The 20145-nt window shown below is 47.5% G+C and overlaps 1 protein-coding gene across 2 annotated transcripts in view; it reads right to left on the reverse strand.

Moving 5' to 3' along the window:
- Nucleotides 1-20145, reverse strand: part of NHEJ1 (non-homologous end joining factor 1) — a 76134-nt gene continuing 55989 nt past the window's right edge. For both annotated transcript variants that reach the window (XM_037029309.1, XM_037029308.1), the window contains exons 6-8: nt 1654-1771; nt 981-1099; nt 1-520 (exon numbers count right to left, since the gene is read on the reverse strand). In XM_037029309.1, coding sequence (XP_036885204.1) covers nt 446-520; nt 981-1099; nt 1654-1771 — 312 coding nt within the window. In that variant the 3' untranslated portion in view covers nt 1-445. The remainder of the gene's footprint in view (nt 521-980; nt 1100-1653; nt 1772-20145) is intronic.

The raw sequence follows: 20145 nt of genomic DNA on the forward strand, positions 1-20145 counted from the left end.
CAGGGGAGTGTGAGGGTTTTTATTTCATGCTAAAGACAGAAGTAGGTCTCTGAGGAGCACCTGGAACTGGCTAGGGAGACACTTGAGAAAGGTAGGCGAGGCTTCCTAAACACGTTGTGCCTTTTTGCTGACGTGTCCTGTATCCCTAACGTCCACAGTAGGGTCCTGGGTCTAGGGAACCTCCACCAAAAGAGAGGAGAGTATGGGATTCCTAGACTGGCTTCCACTTGGATAGGCAATGCCAGTGCCCGGGGGTTGGAGCCAAGATTCCATCACTGAACAACAGTACCAGCTCAGGCGGCCTCCAGTGACCCGGATGGACTTCAGTGACCCTGCCTTGGACTGTAACACTGTGTCAGAGACACTGCTGCCGCAGGCGCTCCTTTCAAGGCGGCTCCAGGAAACTCCTCTCCAAGTCCATTCTCAGCGGCTGAGAGCAGGCAGTTTAACTAAAGAGCCCCTTTAGCTTCTTCCTCTTGACCTTGGACAGCTGAGGTCTCTGCACAGGGCCTGAGGTACCCTAGGAAAAAAGAAACCCAAATTAATAGGGGTTTTGAGCATGTCCACTTCATTTAGGAAAGGAACCTTCTTCCTCCCATGGCCCTGGCTTGGGTGAGACCTTCTGGAAGTGGCCAGCACAGTGTTTTGGAGTCTGTGCCAGGCGGTGACTGTGATATAAGACTCTGCAACAGGCGAATGCATCCCTTCTCCCCCTGGGAACAACCCCGCAGACCATGGACGTGGGATAAGGTAGAAACGAAGTTGAGGTCCACCAATCAGTATAAGAACTACAAGGAGCTGTAGAAACTATGACTCTCCATCCAGAAAGCCACAGTTTGGAAGCCTGGTGACAAATATCTGCCAATGTTATTAAGACAGCGTCAACCAGGTAGCTATTCCAGGGTCTGCAGACTTGGGGGCTATCGGCGTGGACTCCTCCAATGTGGAGGACACTATCCAGGAAGCTGCTCACGACTCACTGTGGGCTTCTTCTCAGGCTCTTGGTGGGATGGGGCCGAGGAGACTGGCTCTTCTGGCTGGTTCAGAGGTTGGCTTTTGGTTCCGTGTGGGGAGGCACTACCTGAGGCCTCAGGACCTCCTGAAATCAGAAAGATCAAGGGAAGATAGTGACAAATGCCTTCTTCTTACCAGGAAGACATCAGCATTTGCCAAGCATTCTGACGCCAAGGCCAGGGTAGGCACTAATACACGAACAGACAGGAGTCGCCACAAATCCAACTTCCAGCTGACTTTTAAAAAGTCCTGTTTCTATGATGAAGATTGCCCAGGTCCACTTTGACCAAGTAGGAAAAGAACTTCCCTGACTCAAAAAAGCCAACTGCTCTTCTCCACACTTCCTGACATGTCTCGGGCAGGACAGCCATCTTTCTCCTGGTTCTCCTAAGCACCTAGGTCAGTTTAACAGAACCTCCCACAATGGTGAGAATGTTCTGTAGCTCCTCCGTCCATCTCTGTAGCCTCTAGCGGCTGTTGAGCACTTGAAATGTGGCTGGAGCACATGAGGAAATAAACATTTCATTTTATTTAATTTTTATTAATTTAAACTTAAGTAGTCACAAGTAGCTTAGAGCTACCACAAAGCTAGACCCCAACTTGAACCCCAGGGAGACCAAGTCCCCTGGAGCTCCTCACCAGTGTCTTCAAGCTTCTGCCTCACTTGGACCTCTTGTCTGGTGACTGCCGTGTACAGATTTTGTAGATTCGTGACAAAGGCTCTTCCGTCACCAACACTGCATGCCTGTGGTAGTTTCTATGGGGGAGAGGAGATGCTCCTGTTGGTTACACTGCAGAAGTGGCGTCAACCCCAAATGAACTTACACAAAGAAGTCAGATCCCATAGAGGGCACCCATACACACGCCTGTCGGGACCAACATAAACATCTCTTGGTAAATCTCCTCTGAGAGGCAATTTCCAAATGTGTATCATTATTTTCCCCAATACTTAGGTCTATTCTGTTTTCCCATGAATACCCCATAGGTCCCCAGGCTCTTTCTTCTAAAGGGATGATACCAGGAAATCATTACCCCTGAGCTGTAGAGATTACTATTTTAATTGAGTTCACTCCTAAAACTCCATACTAGAGAGAAGAAATGATGAATGATGAGGTCCAGGAGAGGGGAATGGGTGCGGTGTGGGGATGACAGACTGTGGGGATGACTAGAAAAAGTTACGGGGTTGCGATGCTCAGTCAGAGGAGGTGGGAGAAATAAAGCTTCCAGAACTTTGGGGGCTCACCGGCATCTTACCGTCCCTACCACAACCCCACTGTGCTTTGCTATAATCCATGGACTCACGATGGACAGTACCTCCCCTCAGGGGGGTGGAAGTGGGTTCCTGACGGGTGGAAAAACTCTGGCTCTTCTAAAGTATAAAACACAGAAATTATACACACACACACACACACACATCAGAATTTTGGTATATTTTTTATATTAAAATTTCCTGAGGGCGGGGGTTGGTGATTAGAAAAAAATGTCTTAAAAGGTTTCTTAGGGAAATAATAATAAAAAAAAGTTGAGAAGCACTGTTATAATCACATTATATTTATGTTTCCCTCAATACAGAATGAACTGTGTGGGTTTTTATTCATAGCGAAATGCTTTGCCTAGTTCCACTTTCCTGTACCGGCTGAAGTGAGGTGAAATAATGCTGAAGACTGAAGAAACTGCAATAAAAATGAGATGAAAGAGTACGACAGCCCGTGTTCCCAAACTCGGCTGCCCTTCCGACTCTTGGCCAGGGCCCAGAACTGCTTCATCTGTCCCTATGCGTGCCAATCGCGTGGTTCCCAGCCAAGCCAGGAGGCCTCCAAGGAAGTCATACCGGCAGCTCCTGTGGGAACCGACCCAAGAATCGTGCATCGGTCCACATCCCTCGTCAAGGGCGCTTCCTCTGGGCTATGAGGACGCTCACTTCGGAAAACCCAGCGAGGGAGAAGCAGTGAAGCGGCTGCTGAACCCCAGTCGAGATCGTGCAGGTACCTTTCCCTGAGCACTGGGTGGCTGAAAAAACCTGTTCACCCCAGGACATGCGACTTCCATTTCTACTCTAGCCTGATCCCCACCATAAAGACCACACCACTGTTGGACTTCCACTGGAAACCACAGACAATGGATCAGAAGCCCTGAGCACAAACCTTGCTTCTAGCCACGAATCACACCAGGAATGAAACAGCTCTTTTCGGCAGCATGACCTGAGGAAGACACCGAGGCCGGGAAGGTCAACTATGAGGCCCACACCTCCACTGACCTCACTTCCCTTCCAGCCTCGGCTCTCTGATTCCTAAGCCACCTCCTCCCTTAGAAGGTCCTCTACTCCACAGCTGGGGAGCCCTGGCAGTGGGGAGGCCAACAGCTGTTCCTCTTCCTTCTATCTCAAGTGTCTAAGACCGCCCTTCATTTTGCTCAAGAGATGTGGCCTCCCCTTGCGTCACCCACACACAGCTCGGCTGTCACCGCACTGTGTGCACAAATGTCCAGGCCAAATCGAGGCAGTCTGGGTCCTTGCCTCCTGCCCTTTCTAGAGAATGGAACAGACTCATCAGATTTCCAGGGTGATCCTTAGCTGGGTCATGTATGTAGTCTCAAAATGAAGTGCCAGAATGGAAAGGCCACTAAAGCCAGTGTCATCGGGGACCTGAGTCCAAATCTAGAGCCTACATGTCAGCCCCCCCTCTATCTTTCCCCTTCTCAGAGAGAGCTGGTCGCACAGTTGCTGCCAAAGCTTTTCCACCTGAGTATACATTCTCAGAAAAGTACTAGGAAAAGAATATCGGTCCGGCTGCTGCTATTTACCATGTGCTAGACGCTGTTCTAAGTGTTTACTTATTGACCTATTTCTGTCTTACTCCCTGGTATTTCCTTGGCACCTAGAACAATCTGGCTCACAGAAGGGGCAGTAACTGTTTGTGAATGGATGAACATGGTGGCAAGAGTGCGACCCCATTTCCCTGAGGAAGTCACAGCTAGTAAGTGGTGGAACAGGATTAGAATCCAAACAGTCTGGCTTCAGGGCCCACAAATATTATGACTGCCCTATTTACTTCTCTGAACAGCAGGATTCTAGTCAGAAGGGCAACACAGCCTTTCCCAGGATCGCAACCCTCGGTCCCTCACATCACAGATCTTCTGTGTGTGTTCCTGTCCAGCCCAGGAACAAGTTCCCTTGGGTGACAAGAAAGAAGCGAACAGATAAAAGAGAGGCAGCTGGCCCTTCCTGGAAGTCTCAGGGGCCGAAAGGCCATACCCCTAATCTTATTCTAGCTGCTCCCTGTTGTCACTGCTTCCCTGGGCATCATCTGCAGGACAAGCTGGGGAAGAGAGGTGGAGAGGCCTGAGCCTGGGAAGGAGAGACTTTTTAGCTCCCTGCCCAGGACAATGGCAGGGGCCAGCTGGGGCGGGTGGCGGAGATCAAAGGGAGAATGCTGGAGTCAGGACTAAGAAAAGCAAATAGAAGGGCCCCCTGCTACAAGGATGTTTGAGCCAGGAGCAAGGTGTACCAGCCACAAAGCGGGTCACTGCCCAGAGTGGGGAGGGGAAGAATACTGTGTAATGTGTTCTCCTGTATAATGTGTTCATCTGATTAACCCAGAATCAATTCTATTCAGCAAAGCGGCTGCGATTCTACCACGTGCCAAGCCCTACAGGCGTGGGGGCGGGAAGATGGATGCGGCAGTCCTTCCCTGCCCAGAACAGGAGTAAGTCAGAGTCCCTGCCTCAAAGGGCGATAGGAAGATATGTACAAACACATACGTTTTCAAGCGTTATGCTATGGGGCAACAGAATGACAAACAAAGGGCAAGAGGAACTTGGAGAAGAAAGGGACGAATTTTGACTGAGAGTCCTCAAAAAAGCTTTGGAGGTGGTGACATCCAGTAAAGCCTTGCAAGGTCGGACTTTGAACGCGTTGGGAGTTTCTGAGGCATGCAGGTGTGAAAAGAGAGGACATACAGGCGTGTCTCATGGGAAACGAGACTGGAAGCCTAATTCATATCCACCTGACTGCAAAGGACGTTGTATCCCGCATCAAGGGTATGCCTGTGGGGATTTCCTTTTGTTTCACCAAGTGGCCTTCTCCACGGTACCACTGCTTGCCAAGGCTTCCTTGGCTCCAAACTAATATTGATACAAAGATGAGGAATCAGGAACTTCCTCTAGGCTTCCCCTTTAGTCTTTCTGCTACATCTGCGTGAACGGCGCTACTTACCGCTAGCACTGTCACGTTTCAATAGTCACAGGAGCTACACAGTCCTCTCCTGCCTCCAGGGGCTGTTTCACTCTCCCCTCTCCAATCCGCTAGGACGTTAGCTCCTGCTACACGGCCACGTAGGGAGCTCTAAGAAGACCAAAGTTACAGAAATCTCACAGGGCATTTTAGTTCCCCTCTTGTCCCTGTTGCAGCCTGTCTGGGTTCGAGGGCTCACGCTCCACTCTCGGCAGTAACTGTCATCTCCGTCAGGTCTGAAATTCACTCCCGTGGTGGAGGCTCCTAAGACTCTGTCCTACTCTGACCCCCACAGGGTCTGTTTCAGAGATCCCACCCCCACCCCTATCTCATCTCTCCTTTCCTCTGGGGCTGTTTCAGAAAAGAGACCTTCAGGAGCCTGGGGAAGGAAAGGCTGGACCCTGATACACGGCTCACTCTACTCAATATGGGCCCGCGGGCTGAGGATGCAGATTTAAAAGAAGAAAAGTGGGAAATGAGCAAACTGGAGCTCCCCAGCATCAGCCCTAAGCAGGTCTTTGGTGCTGGTACCTGCCCCGGAGGCTGGCACAGCCCCCAAGCCTCTGACAGTCACAACCGTAGGTCAGGGCCCCCCACAGTGACTTCCTAGGGTAAGAACTCCTCTCCTACCTCTTGCAACCTGCTGAACTGTGCTGGTATTGGATACGAGCTTCCGCCCTAGGGAGCCCCGGCCTCAGGAAGTCATCATCAGCTCCCACTAGGGTTAAGAGCACAGTGGAAAACTCTTCCAAGGTCTCAGGTTACCAAAGGGTTACCAGGATAAATCGAAGGGAACAAGAAAAGTGGCTTAGGAAGAGAACTCTAAAGAGAAAGGTTCTTCAAGAAATAGAACTCTTGCTCACCCTCCACCCCAATCCATCTACTCACCAAATGCTTACTGACCACCTAATGTGCTCAGGATGATTTAGATGCTGGGGCTGTAGGACACGGAAAGGAAGAGAGAAAACCCCTGCCCTCCTGAAGTTTCCATTCTAGCGAGGGGAGGACAAGGTGGCGTTGAAGCCGTGGAGGAGAATGGGCGGGCGCAGGCCCTCCGGCGCAGGGGCAGGGATGTGCAAACGCTTAAACAGGGGCCAGAGAAGCCTCACGGAGAAGGCGGCCTTTTTTACACTCCGTTTTCCAATAACAGTTTGCGTTTAATCTTATTTTGTATTAGCTTCAGGTGTACAGGTGACGTTTTTAAAAGACCTGAACGAGAACAAAGAGAGAACAAGCCATGCCCCGGGTCAAACGACCTGACTCCCAGCGGCCTGGGTCCAGGCCCGGTTTGTGCTTGTCGTTTGCTAACTGAGCCCCCTTTCTCTCTTCTAAGTGTCCACTTTGGACAATGAATTAGTTGGTCGCCCCATCTCAGATACAGGCGTCCACATGGATGTCTGTTTGAAATCGTGAGATAATGAAGTACATTGGCTTTTTCCCCTGTAAGAATGAAATGATCTGGTTGACATTGTACAAGGATCACTTTGAGTGGAGCAAGACAAGAGAAGTGGGCAGATCTGCTGCGAGGCTGCTGCAGTAACCAGGCAAGAGACGATGGCGGCAGGAGTCACGGTGGCAGCAGCGGAGGAGGTGGGAAGTGACAGGTGCTGGATCTACTTGAAGGTACAGCCAACAGAATTTGCTGATAATCGGGTGTTGGACACGAGAGGAGTCCAGGATAACACCACCACCCCGGGGAAGAAGGCACAATCTGGAGAAGGCACAGACCCTCTGGAGAAGGTCCTCGTTTGAAATCCTGTTTTTTTTCCAGTCAGTAGTTATGTTACTAATCTCTTTTAGCTTCTGTCCCCTCACCAGAAAAATGAGGAGACCCCTACCCACCTCTATGAGACAGGCAGAAGGATTATTCTAGTTAGTATCTGCAAAGGTTGCCTACTCAGTCTCCGTATATTATGCCTCCTTACCTCCCCTTTCCTAGCCACCGTGCCCACTCCCTGACGTGACTTGTGCCAGAGGCTCTGCGCTGGCATTTCCATGTTAAATAAGGACGATTGGAAAGTAGAAAAACATGACCTGCAGATTTATCACCCAAATAGTGAACAGCCAAATGGCTTCTGATAGGACAAATCCCACAGTTCTTAAGAGTCTGAGGGGAAACAAATAACAGGACAAAAGGAGAGAGAGAGAGAGAGAGATGGTGGTGACGTCCAGAGTCTTAGAAGACCGCCGTCCCACTCTCCCTTCCCACCTCAGGTTTCTCCACATCTCACTTGGATGAGCTGTTTCGCAGCCTAGGGAAGATCTAGCTCCGAGGGCCCCCTGTGTTTTATCCCCCACAGAACACCCCTCTGTTCTCTCAGTTCACTGAGCACCAGCCTGGGTGACTGGGGAGAGAAAACACAGCACCCTAAGTACACAAGGCATGTGCCCTTGAAGATCATATGTGAAGTCGGCGAGATGGCCGACACTGCCCTGTGTTTGGTCTGGCTCAGCTTTGTTTGGGTGCGTGCGGCACAAGGCTACCTGACCATTCCGCCCTGCCCTTGCTGACCTCTCCCTGTCCTCCCGGCAGCCCCAGACTCCTGAGCCCCCACCCACTCAGCACTGGGGAAAAAACAGAGAGGCCCGAACTTAATCTTGGGTCTGGGACTCACAAATTAATTACAGTCCACTTCACCCTCCCGCCCTTTAAAAGCAAGGTGGGGAATACAGGCACGCATATATACCTACATTCGAGCAGGCATGGATGAAATCTAATCAAATCCTTAATTCCCTTCCTTTGTGCCTGCCTAAGAAAATGGGATAATTTTGCTGCCTCACTCTCTCTCGTGGTGGTGGAAGTACACTGGAGATAAGCTAGGTGCAGAGTTCGAAACAGTTTGAGATAAAGTCCAGTCTTACATTGCTCATATTTTTGTAGTTCTGCCTGGGGCCGACCTAGTTCCCTGAGCTACACAGTCAGAAGAGAGGGCGGGAGGGAGTAAGAAAAACAATACAGAGAGGCCCAGAGAGAAAACTTGAATAACACTGGTTAAGATTAACATTCTGGAATGTACTCAGAGCACTAGGTACTACACTAAGTATTAATGCATTATCTCGATCTGCAGAGTAACCCTATCAGCTAAACACCAAAATCACTCTCATTTTGTCTGTGAGTAAACACAGGCTCAGAGAGGTGAAATAACTCGGCCCAGACCACAGCCAGAAAGCAGCGGAACGGGAGGCAGAAGACCTGGGAACTGAACTCCAGAACATACGCTGAACCACTGCCACGCCTTTCAGGATCCCTCAGAGACATCCCTGTCTCCCTCCCACCAGGCCCCGAAGAAGCTGGTCCCTGGCTGAGGTCCGGTTGTATTAGATGCTAGCTCTCACCTCTTTTCTTAAATCTCCAAGTAGCTCAAGAGGCTGACAGAGAGAGAAGACAAAATGCCCCCCAGAGAAGGGAACCCTGACTTAACCCCTGAGTTCACTCCAGCGGTACCAGAGAATCAGAAAAATGAATCTCTGGTGTGGGGAGGCTCTAGACTCTAAACTGCCTTTTAAAATAAGTACAGCCCCTCAAAGTCCTAGCAGGAAGGCCCCTCCGCTCTGCCCCAAAAGAAAAATAATGGCGAAGGGAGTGGAAGTGAAGGTGGGGGCAGGGGCCGCCGCTCTCATAAGAGCCCTTTGTGGTGGCTGCCTCTGAAAGGAGGTTTTGCTAGACAAGGTGGAACTTCTCAAGGTGACAAGCGAATGGTACAGCCTAAGCTGTGACCTTTGCCCACCCCTTAACCACCGCCTCCCCTTTGGAGGGCCAGAGCCCACAGTGTCCCTGCAGCCCCACCCAGGCAAAGCACAAACCGTGGCTTTCTAGTCTGGAGAGTGACTGACAAAGCGAAGGGGCTGGGTGGACAAAAGGGGTTTCCTGGGGCGGAAGAACCCTCCGAGGCTCTCAGTGGCAATTTCTCATTTCTCTTTTCTCTACTCTGACTCCTTCTCCAAGAACAAGCAGTTCCTGTCAGATCTGGCTCAGGGCAGGGGCGGGGGTGGGGGGCAGCCAGCCTATCAGGGGGAAAAGTCCAAAGTGACAGCTTAGAACCTCTCTCAGATTCAGCCAGCCCACCATCCTGTTCCCAAACACAAATGAAACAATGTGGTGCAAATGAGAAAGCAAAAGACTCAGGTTTAGGAACAAAGAAAAATCACAGCCGGCATCTGGCCCCAGAAGCTCAGACCCTTCCCTGTGCTATGAGCATAGCGCGTGAGTGCATATTTCTTTTTTTCCCTGTTTTAGGGAGAAAAGAGGACAGTCACCTGGGTCTGCAGGGCACAGAGGTGATTTAGAGGACCCAGCAGTGTCCTTTGTAGGACAGCTACCACCAAAGGGATTCTCTTTCACTCCAGATTACATGCTTGACAGCTGGGAACACAGCCCATGGTGGCTGTGGTCTCCTGGCTACCTGCCCCCACCCTGCCTGTGCCCTCCCTGCAGGGTGACGCAGTGTCCTCTCCGCCCAGCAAACTCTCAGTCTACAGGGTGATGCGACAGAGCACTCACACTCATGATCAAGGCCTGATCTCTACAACGTTAGGTAGGTATAGGTTTCTCAAGAGGGCACGGACCATACAGGAAAAAACTGATCGATTGGACGACATTAAAATTAGGAATCTCTACCTGAATAGACACATCTCCAGAGAGACATACAGATGGCCAGTAGACATATGCAACAATGCTCAATGTCACTAATCATCAGAGAAATGCAAATTAAAACCACAGTGAGGTATCACCTCGAACCTATCAGAATGGTTATCATCAGTAAATCAACAAACAACTTGCGTTGGTAAGGATGTGGGGAAAAGGGAACCCTCATGCACTGATGATGGGGTTGAAGACTGGTACAACCACGCTGAAAATCAATATGGAGGATCCTTAAAAAATTGAACGTGGAACTGACTTATGACCCAGAGATTCCACTTCTGGGCATATATCTGAAGAAACCCCAAACACCAATTCAAAAGAATTTATCCACCCCTCTACTCACTGCAGTGTTATTTATAATAGCCAAGGTATGAAAGCAGCCCAAGTGCCCATCAATACGTGAATGGATAAAAAAGTTGTGATACATACACACAATGGAATATTACTTGGACATAAAAAATAAATATTATCATTTATAACAGCATAAATGGATCTAGAGGGTATTATGCTAAGTGAAATAAGTCAGAGAAATAGGAGAAATACCATTTGATTTCATTTACATGTGGAATCTAAAGAAAATAAACAAAATAAACTAACACACAAAATTGAAACAGACTCAAAGATACAGAGAATAGACTGACATTGCTAGAGGTGGGGAACTGGGAGAGTGGGTAAGAAAGAGGAAGAGATTAAGAAGTACAAATTGGGCCCTGGGTGATATGACTCAGTTGAAGCATCGTCCCATAACCAAAAGATTGCAGGTTTGATTCCCAGTAGGGGTGCATGTCTAGGTTGCAGGCGCGATCCCTGGCCCAGGCACATACGATCCCTAGTCCAGGCATGTATGGAAAGCAACCAATTGATGCTTCTTTCTCACATCGATGTTTCTCTCTCTCCCCTCCTTTCTCTCTCTCTCTAAAAGCAAAGAAAAAATGTCTGTGAGTAAGGACAAAAATTTAAAAAGGAAGCACAAATTGGTACGAAATAGTTACAGGGATATAAAGTATAGCATAGGGAATATGGTTAATAATAATGTAGTAACTACGTGTGGTACCAGCTAAGTACTGATAACATCAGGGGGACACTTTGTAAAGTGTATGATTGTCTAATCACTGTGCTGTGCACCTGAAACTAATACAAAGTAATACTGAACATAAACTATAATTGAAAAACAAGAAAAAGAAAAATTCTAGTTAAAAAAGTTAGAAAAAATAAAACAGGAAACTCTGTTCATCAAAAGACACAACTAAAAGAGCAAAAAAGGTAAAACAGTAGAGCAGGAGAAAATATCTGCAATACATATAACCAACAACAAAGGACTTATTTCTAGAGTATATGAAGGATGCCTAAAAAACAACAAGAAAAAAACAACCCAACAGAGAACTGGCAAAGGGCAAATGACCAATATTTACATGAAAATGCACAGGACCTCATTAGTCATTAGGGAACTCAAATCCACAATAGGATGTCCCTACATATTTGCTATAATGGCTAAAAGGGAAAAGGCAGATAACACAAGTGTTGACAAGGATATGGTACAGAACCACAATACTGCCTGTGTGAGTATAAATTGATATAGTCACTTTGGAAAACTGTTTGGCAGAACCTATTGTACTAAACCTAAGCACGTGCACAACTATGGAATAACCGTTCCACTTTTATGTACACAGGGTGGGGCAAAAGGAGGTTTACAGTTGTTTGTATGGAAAATAGTACAATAATTAATAAATAATAATGTCACAATCAGCCATTTTATCTACTCACAACTGTAAATCTACTTGTATCCCGTTCCGATGCCCAACACAAATGGATGAATAGTGGTACAGTCTTACACTGGCGTATTACACAGGAATGAAAACGAACGAAGTACTGCTACCACTACACAGGTGAATTTCATACAGATTTTGTTGTGTGCAAGAAATCAGACACAAAAGAGTGTGCACCATACGATACCATTTATGTGAAGTCTGAACAGGCAAATTAATCTATCGCATTGGAGTTTCCGGAGAGTGGATACCATTTGGAGGTGGCAGGTGCTGAGTGCTGGCAACTCTCCAGATCTCAATTTGAGTGCTGCTTACACAGCTCTGTTCATCTTGGAGCAACTGTCCCAGTTGTGTGCTTGTGATATGGGCACCTTTCTGTACACACCTTATATTTCAATTTCTTAAATCTCTTAAAAGATAAACCATGATAAAAAGACAATTTGGCAGGTCTTCAAGGAGTTGTATGGGTGTTACTATATGACCCAGCAATTGCACTCCTAAGTATATACCCCAAAGAACAGAAAACATATGTTCATACAAAAACTCACAAACAAATGTTCATAGCAGCATTATTCATAATAACCCCGAGGTGAAAACAACGCAACTGTCCATCAGCTGTCGAATGAACTAAAAAAGTGTGATGTAGCCATCTAATGGCATGTCATTCTGTCATAAAAAGGAATCAGGCACTGCTTTAATGGACGAACCTTGAAAACAGAATGCTAAGTAGAAGAATTCAGACACAGAAAACCATATATTATATGATTGCGTTTGCATGAAATATTCAGAATAGGCAAATCCACACAGAGACAGAAGCAGATTAGTAACTCCCAACTCCCAGGGGAAGGGGGTGGAGAATGACTGCACATGTGTGGGCACAGAGTTTCTGTTTGGGGTGAAGACACGGCTCTGGAAAGAGAAAGGAGTTAGAGCCGCAGGACCTCGTGAATACTCTAAACCCCCGAAGCGTATACTTCTGCTCTACATGGTTTGGTCAACGTTATATCTCGTTTTTTAAAAAGGACTTTAAAAAGATAAAGTCTCTACTCTTCCCCTCTCCTCTGCCTTTCTCTACTCTGTTCCCTCTTTTAGAAATAGACTCTCGGGCTCCCAGCAGGCCGGGACAACCTTCCATGACTTCAGCACAGTCAGGGGAGCAGACTACTGCCCAGTGACTGAGTGACTGGAGCCAGCAGAAGATGGGCATAGAGCACGTGATCTTAAGTCACACAGGCTTAGTTCTGAAGAAAAAAAAAAGTTCGCCACTTACGTATTTGTTTTTATGATCTTGGCCAAGTAACTTAATCTCTCTGAGCCTCAATTTTCTCTGTAAATGAGTAAAATGACCCCCATCAATAAGGGTTGTTGAGAAGACTGTTAAATGAGATGATGTATGCAATCTATCAATTCCTTTCCCTTGAAAGTTCCAAGCAATCTTAGCAACTTAAAGGCAACCAGAAAACACACTTTACTTCGGCAAAACTGCGTAGGCTCTGGAGCTGAACGGTTCAAATCCCAAGTCCATTAGTTCACCTTCCTAAACCTTAGTTTCACCAGTTGCATAATGGGAATAATACTATCTGCATTACAGAGCTGGGATGAGGATTAAGTGAGATAATGCGTGTAAAGTGCTCACCACACTGCCTGGCACATAGGAAGCACTCAATAAATATTAACTTATTATTAATTCAATCATTAAACAAAACTGTTGAGCATGCCAGATAGCATGCTGTGTCCTAAGGATAAGATGGAGTTCACTGCCTTCAAGGAGCTCATAGTCTGGGCTGGGGAGTCAGACACATAAACAAATAATTGTTCTTCATGGCCAGGCACACACTGGAGCCTTTGATTCCCAGTCAATAACACTAGGTCTAAGGCATTATAAAACAAAGCTGGATATGTAAGGAACGGTGTGGGGTGGGGGCAGCGGTGAACAGACTAACCATGAATCAACAGTAGACCCTTCTTTCTTCCTATAAATAGCCTACAAGAATCTAGATAAATAGGCATGCAGACTGCCTCCTCAGCACTGCTGTGAACTGGCCTTATAGGGGCTCAAGGGCATCTCCTATAATTCTATCTCCCTGCTTTTCAAGTGTTAGTTCTTTCTCATCTCTCAGATCTCAGTTCAAACGTCACTTCTTCTGGCCCGCTGACCATGCCATCTTAAGTACTTGCTCTCATAGCACTCTATTCTTGTCCCTCAAAATGACTGCAATCATTTTCGATTATTTATTGTATACTTGTTTCCTGTATCCCCCACGAGGCTGTGAGCTCCTAGAGCTCCAGTTTGTAAACCAGTATTTACATACTATGTGCCGGTCCTGAAGTAGGTGCTGGGGGTTCCATCTGGGGGTACAGACACGACCACCGCCCTCCCGGAGGTTATAGTACATATTTACGGCAGCGCTTTGGGATGGAAGTCTCCCCTAATCCTGGCTAGGCCCCTGCTCGGACCAGCTGGAGTGGATATGAGCCCTTGGTTGCCAATCTCTCACTGAGCCCCAAAAACAAAAAGCTGAAACTCTGGAGACTTCTTGGCTCTTCCTTGGGCACGCCTACACTCCCATGCTCACAGCCCCGTGAGTTTACGCTACAGCCAGCAGCCCAACCTCAAAGCCATTTCTGCAAGTTCTGTCCTTATGAAGCTCCCCAGTTCAGCATTCTAAGAGCAAGAATTGTCGGTGTCAGGCAAGAGATGCACTGGCTCCGGTGGGGGTGGGATAGGAGGAGGGGGTAGGGAGGTGTGTCTCCCAAAGACCCTCAGAGAAGGAGTAGCTGGACCTGGTAATGCCTAGCTCACTTCACCTTTCACAGTCAGTGCCCTGGAGCCTCAGACAGCTGCTCCCCATAGTCTGAGCTTCTCTACCATTGAGCCTGACTTTGTCCCAGAGGGTGCCTCCTGCTGAAGCCAGCCGGAGGTCTGGGGATGCTGCGTTAGTCCCCGTAAGAATACTTCACCACAAAATCTCAGGATAGGCCATAGGGACACTTTTTTCCAGGACTGGTAGAAAATAACATTCAAAGGATTATTGAAAAAAGCTGCTTCCAAGTCTGTATTAAATGAACAAAAGTGTGTATGTATGTGTATCTCTGTGTCACACGGGTACAAAATAAGTCTTTGCTTAATAGCAGGAGATTATGTCCTGAAAGCAGAATTAGAGAGAAAGTCTCAAGCTACAAAAACAAATAAATTTATTCATTGAAGAATCACTTACTAGACACCTTCTCTGAGCCAGATTGTTCTAGGTCCGAAAAAAATACATGAATGGTTGTGCACTTGGTAAAACAGGTCCAGCTCGATGACACTGCCCTGTGCACAGTCCACTGTGAGAGAAGGGCAGAAAGCAGGCAGGGCTTTTCATCCTCGTCAGCGATTTCCCGGCCCCACCCCCAAACTCCCTGCTTTTCACCTGCCCTAGAGGCAAAGAGAAGCAAGACCACAGGGGAGTAGATCTGGAGGTTGGGACTGGGTCAAGGTAAGTCCGTTAAAGCAGAACAGCATGTGGAGACGCAGACAGGAGGCGAATCCACGGGAACCAGCCAACTAACAGCCCCAGCCCAAATCACTGCTGCCAGGTCTAGCCGAATTAATGACGGGACAGTAGGAAGGCTGGCAAGGGGAAACAGTGTTATGTGGGAAGTGACGTTTTGCAATTAAATCTGTGTGAGAGTGTCCCAGGAAAATGCTATTCTCTGAAAATCTCGGCTCGGACTCCTAACTCAGCCCAGGGTGAGAAGAACGCACGTCCCCAGCACAAACCTCCTTTGCCCGTCTTTGAACGGGGGGGCATCATGTTGTTCTCCTGGTGTAAGGACTTCGCAAATCTTAGATGGCACCAGGCCCTTCCATAATCAACATGGGGGAAATTACACTTTGGGGAAAACAAGGGTGGGAGAGTAGCTCTCCCAGGATCCACGATCCTGAGTGGGGGAGGGGGATTCATTTTTTTTCATTCAACATCAAATCCTTGCTACTATCCCAATCACTATGGGTTTTTTTACCATACTAAAATGCTACTTAGGGCCGTCAGTATGGCTCTTTCTGAATTCACATCAATATATCTACACTCTACTTCCTCATTCCTTTGGTGACCAATAGCACATGCTTTCTAGATAGATGGTACAATATGACTATGGAAGAAAACTGTTCTACAGAGTAATGACTACAGAGTAAACTAAAGTGGCCAGCTGAATTAAGCTCCCTTCTTTGGAAGTATGCCCGACCCACCCACAGCTCTCCTTGAAAGCGCAAGATGAGGGAGGGGGTCAGATCTGTACTGTGGGAGCCTAGTCCCCTGGCTCCAGCTAATCAGATGAAGGGTGGGCAGTTGACCTAACAGAACTCAACCCCTGGACCAGGCAGAGTCTCTCCATCAGTTCTTTGACCCAAAAGTCCAAGGTCATGGATTCTTAGTTTGGTTTGGGTTTTTTTTTAATGCTAGGGACTCCTCTGGCAACCTGGTGAAGGCTGTGGAGCTTCTTCTTTAAATCATACAATAAAATAGATAGAATTATGAAATAAACCAATTCATTACAATGCCATTATTCCAATATTTTAAACATTTGCAGTATAATAACATATGGCTTCTTTTTTTAAAAGATTTTATTTATTGATTTTTAGAGAGGAAAGGAAGGAGAGAAGGACAGAAATATCAATGTATGGTTGCCTCTTGTGAGTCCCCTGCTGGGCACTGGCCTGCAACCCAGGCGTGTGCCCTGACTGGGAATCAAACCGCGATTGTGTGGTTCGCAGGCCCACGCTCAGTCCACTGAGCTACACCAGCCAGGGCTAACATATGGTTTCTTTACTGACACACTAAGTTACAAGATCTAGTAGTGGGTCTAATAACTAGCATAATTTCAAGTAGTGATGAGAATAAACTACATTTCATGGCACCTGCTGCACCTATAAAAAGACAGAGAAATACCTGTGATTTCTACTGGAGACAAAAATCACAGATACTGCTAGCGCCACCATGGTTTTTGCTTATATTTGGGAAATGCTAAGTTTCTGTTACAGGTCAATGAAATTAAGGATGCAATTTGTTCCCCTCTCCAAATCATGAAACCTTGAATTCCAAGCACAGATTCTCAATAAGACGAGCCAAAGCCATGGGCTGGTCAATAGCCTGTAGGAGCAGAGCCCAGCTGGTCAGTGGGTTGGCTGTGAGGGGCAGAGATGTGCGCTCCCGAGAGCCCAGGGAAAGAAGCTGCCGCTTGGGTCGCCGTGAGGCAGGGCTCACTGTCCGCAAATTTGGGCCTGAGAGGTCTCGCTGGGCCTTTTCGGTCAGTTTTCTTTTAGCCATTTTACTTAAGCTCATCCAGGGGATCTTCTTCCTTACAGTTAATTACTGAGATAATACCTTAAACAAATGAGCTTATTGAAATGTGTTGATAATGTATTCTGTTATTGGTATGTACTAACATTCTACTAGATAGTAAATTCTTAAAATCTCAGAATATGGACACTCTCAACCCTGTAAAGCCCATAGCTGCTGACTGGCATGAATCTGCTGGAGGAGATCCTAATAATATCAAACGTCTCAGGGGAAGAGGGAAAGCTACCTTTCCTCTGCCTTGTGGCCACACCTGGCTGGCAGTCTGAGCGCTTTGCTGCTGGAGGTTGAGCCAGACAAAACGGAGCAGGATGAAAAATCAATGAAGAAGTCTCAGCACCACCTGAATCACTATGGATCTTCAGATTTATGGAGGGAAGGGCAAAAGGGAGACATAAATATCCAGAAAATGAAGCCAAAACTGTCAGAGGTCCTCTTGGAAAATGCACCGTAAATAGATATGCTGTGTCATTGAGGGGGAGAAACTGAGGAAGACGGACTGTCCCGAACAGCTTTCCTGTGGATGCCTAGCCCCCACCCCCAGACAGACGCCGGCCCGGGACACTTCTCTAGAGAGGGAGCAGAATGACCCTCGAGTCTTCTCCAGCCACTCCTCCCACTGTTTGCAATCCCGCTGAGGGCAGGCAGGAGAGAAGTCAGCGGACAAGGGGTTGAATATCGTTAATGGAGTGTTTAGAAATGCAGTGAGTGGTGGGACATAGTTCTTATTTAATGATCCTTTATACCTTAAATATGTCATATATTTTTGCATGTATTAAGTACTTTAGAGTGAAAATATTTTTAAAAACCGTGAAATCCAAATCAAACATCCAAGTGAAAAAGTGGAAATTATTTAACACAGCATCCGCAGTGACTCCGGAAGCCCAAGCCCCGTGAGCCTGTGAGGGGCACCCTCTCCTGACCTGTACCAGTGCCCGGCCCCAGGGACTCCGGGTTTAAAGAAGCACAAGGATTCCAAGGGGTTGAGGTTCTAGGGGAAAAACCACTCTGGATCGCACGTCAAGAAGAGCAGCAGGTTGTAGGTTTAGGAAGCTGAAGTGCTAGAAGGTCGACTGCTAGTTATTGGCCAGCGTTTTACTCAAAATGCTCATTCACAGCAGGGCACCTGCCTAACCCATGGCTGAGGCAGCAACAGAGGGATGTGACCCAACACTGTCCAACGGTGACTCTAAAGTGTGGTGCCAAGGGGACAGTAGCAGGCCCAACCAGGCATTCAAGAGATACCAGAGAAAAGATGGAATATGGGGAGAAAAAGTGGAGGTTTAAAAGATGTACTTCAAGTCAGACCTCAGCTCAGAACAGGAGTGTGGTGGCACCGTCGGGGCAGTGAGGGTGGGTGACGGGACTTGGGGGCTGGAGAAGGAGAGAAGTGTGAATCTGCGGAGGAGTCAAGACGGGCCTGATTGGAAGGAAATTCTCCCCTATGGATATGAGTGGGCTTGAGACTAAAAGCTGCCTCCTGAGACTTCTGGTCCCTCAGTCCAGGACTCACGGCATTCCTTGTCCTCTCTCCTGGCTACAGACCCGGTGCCCTAAAATATCAGGACCATCTGTAGGTACAGCGCATCATGCACTGTTTTGGACCTAGGTTTCACTGAGGAGGAGCAAATGCCTCGATTAACCTAATTTAGCATTTCCTAACTGATACAGGAAGCCACAGTGTGGTGGGTTTAGGATTCCCACTGAGTTTGGTAACCCCCCTATCCTCAGGCTCACTTAGGAGGCAAGAACAGGCAGCCCTGACACCGGGCTGACCCTGGGGAACAGAGCAGCCACTCCAGGGTTCATCTCCAGGTGAGAGGATGAAGGAAGGACCAAATCTAGGCTCTGGTTACAGGGCATCTTGAACACCTGTTGATAATAAAACACTATCTGTCAAGCCTTCGGCCCTCCAACCTACCAAAAAAGGAGAGTGGGAAAGAAATTTTATTCCTTGTGATTCCCATCCCAGGGAATAATACCACCCCATCCCCACCTCAAAGGCCACTAGTCAGAGTAGAAGGGCACCTAAGGGAGTGTCTAAAGAAAAGGCTGATCAGGGATGTGAAAGACTTATCGGCCCCTTCCTAGAAAGGGAAGGTGGGTGGTGGATACCAGAGAAGGACTAAGGAAACACTTGGTCCAATCAGCTTTCTTCCTTACTCAGTTCCATTAAGTCTAACTACCGAGGTGGCTTTTGCAAGAACTTGAAAGGCTCACTTCAGCTTCCAAGTTAAGAAAATACTTAAGGAGAACAAAGGAGGAAGCCCAGGAACAAGTTCGGAGGCTACTACAGTTGTCTGAGCAAGAAATGATGGTGGCTCGGATCGAGGTTGTAAAAGCAGCAGCAGAGCCTGTATCTATTTTTAAAGAACCCACAGAATTCCTTGATGGGCTAGATGTGGAGTATGAGAGAAAGACAGAGTCAAACACGACTCCAAAATTTTTAACCCCTGCAAGTGGAAGAATGGAGTTGCCGTCAACTGGGGAGGAGAATATCATAGGGGAAGCATGCTTGGCACATGTGTGGTATAGAGGGGGGAGAAAAATCAGGAGTTCATGTTGAATGTTTGAGTTTGATATATCTCTTAGACTTTCAAGTGGCAATGTGGAACAAGCAGTTGGAAACAGAAATCTGGGGTTGGGGAGGCTGGTATTTAAAGCCATGAGATTGAATGCAATCATCAACAGAGGGAATGCACGTAGAGCACAGCAGAGGAACAGGCCTGGGCCCTGGAGGTAGTGCAGAAAAGAAGGAATCAGCAAAGGCGGTTGTACAGAAGGAGACAAGAGGTGGAAAATAAAGCCAGGAAAGTGTGCACAGCTCTGAAAACCAAGTGAAGAAGGTGTGTCAGGATGAACTGGGTGATCATTAACACAGAATGAGCACGACTCCATTCAGCACTGCTACTGAGTGTTCCAAAACCCAGGAGTCCAAACAGAAGGAAGTTCTACTCCTGTGCAAAGTATCTACAGAAATCAGAGAAGTAAGAATTCCGAATTTCAGGGTTGGCTGGTAGAACCAACAAAGACAACTGGCTATAAGCTTCAATGATTGGAAATCTTTTTCTTCACTGTACACTCAGTTGCATTTGCTTTAACAAATCTCTCATAGAAGTCTCTACTGCAGGCACTAAGTGTTAGCTATGGTTG

This window comes from Sturnira hondurensis, unplaced genomic scaffold (genome assembly GCF_014824575.4).
Source record: "Sturnira hondurensis isolate 20B ecotype Veracruz unplaced genomic scaffold, ASM1482457v3 Scaffold0020237, whole genome shotgun sequence".
NCBI lineage: Eukaryota > Metazoa > Chordata > Mammalia > Chiroptera > Phyllostomidae > Sturnira > Sturnira hondurensis.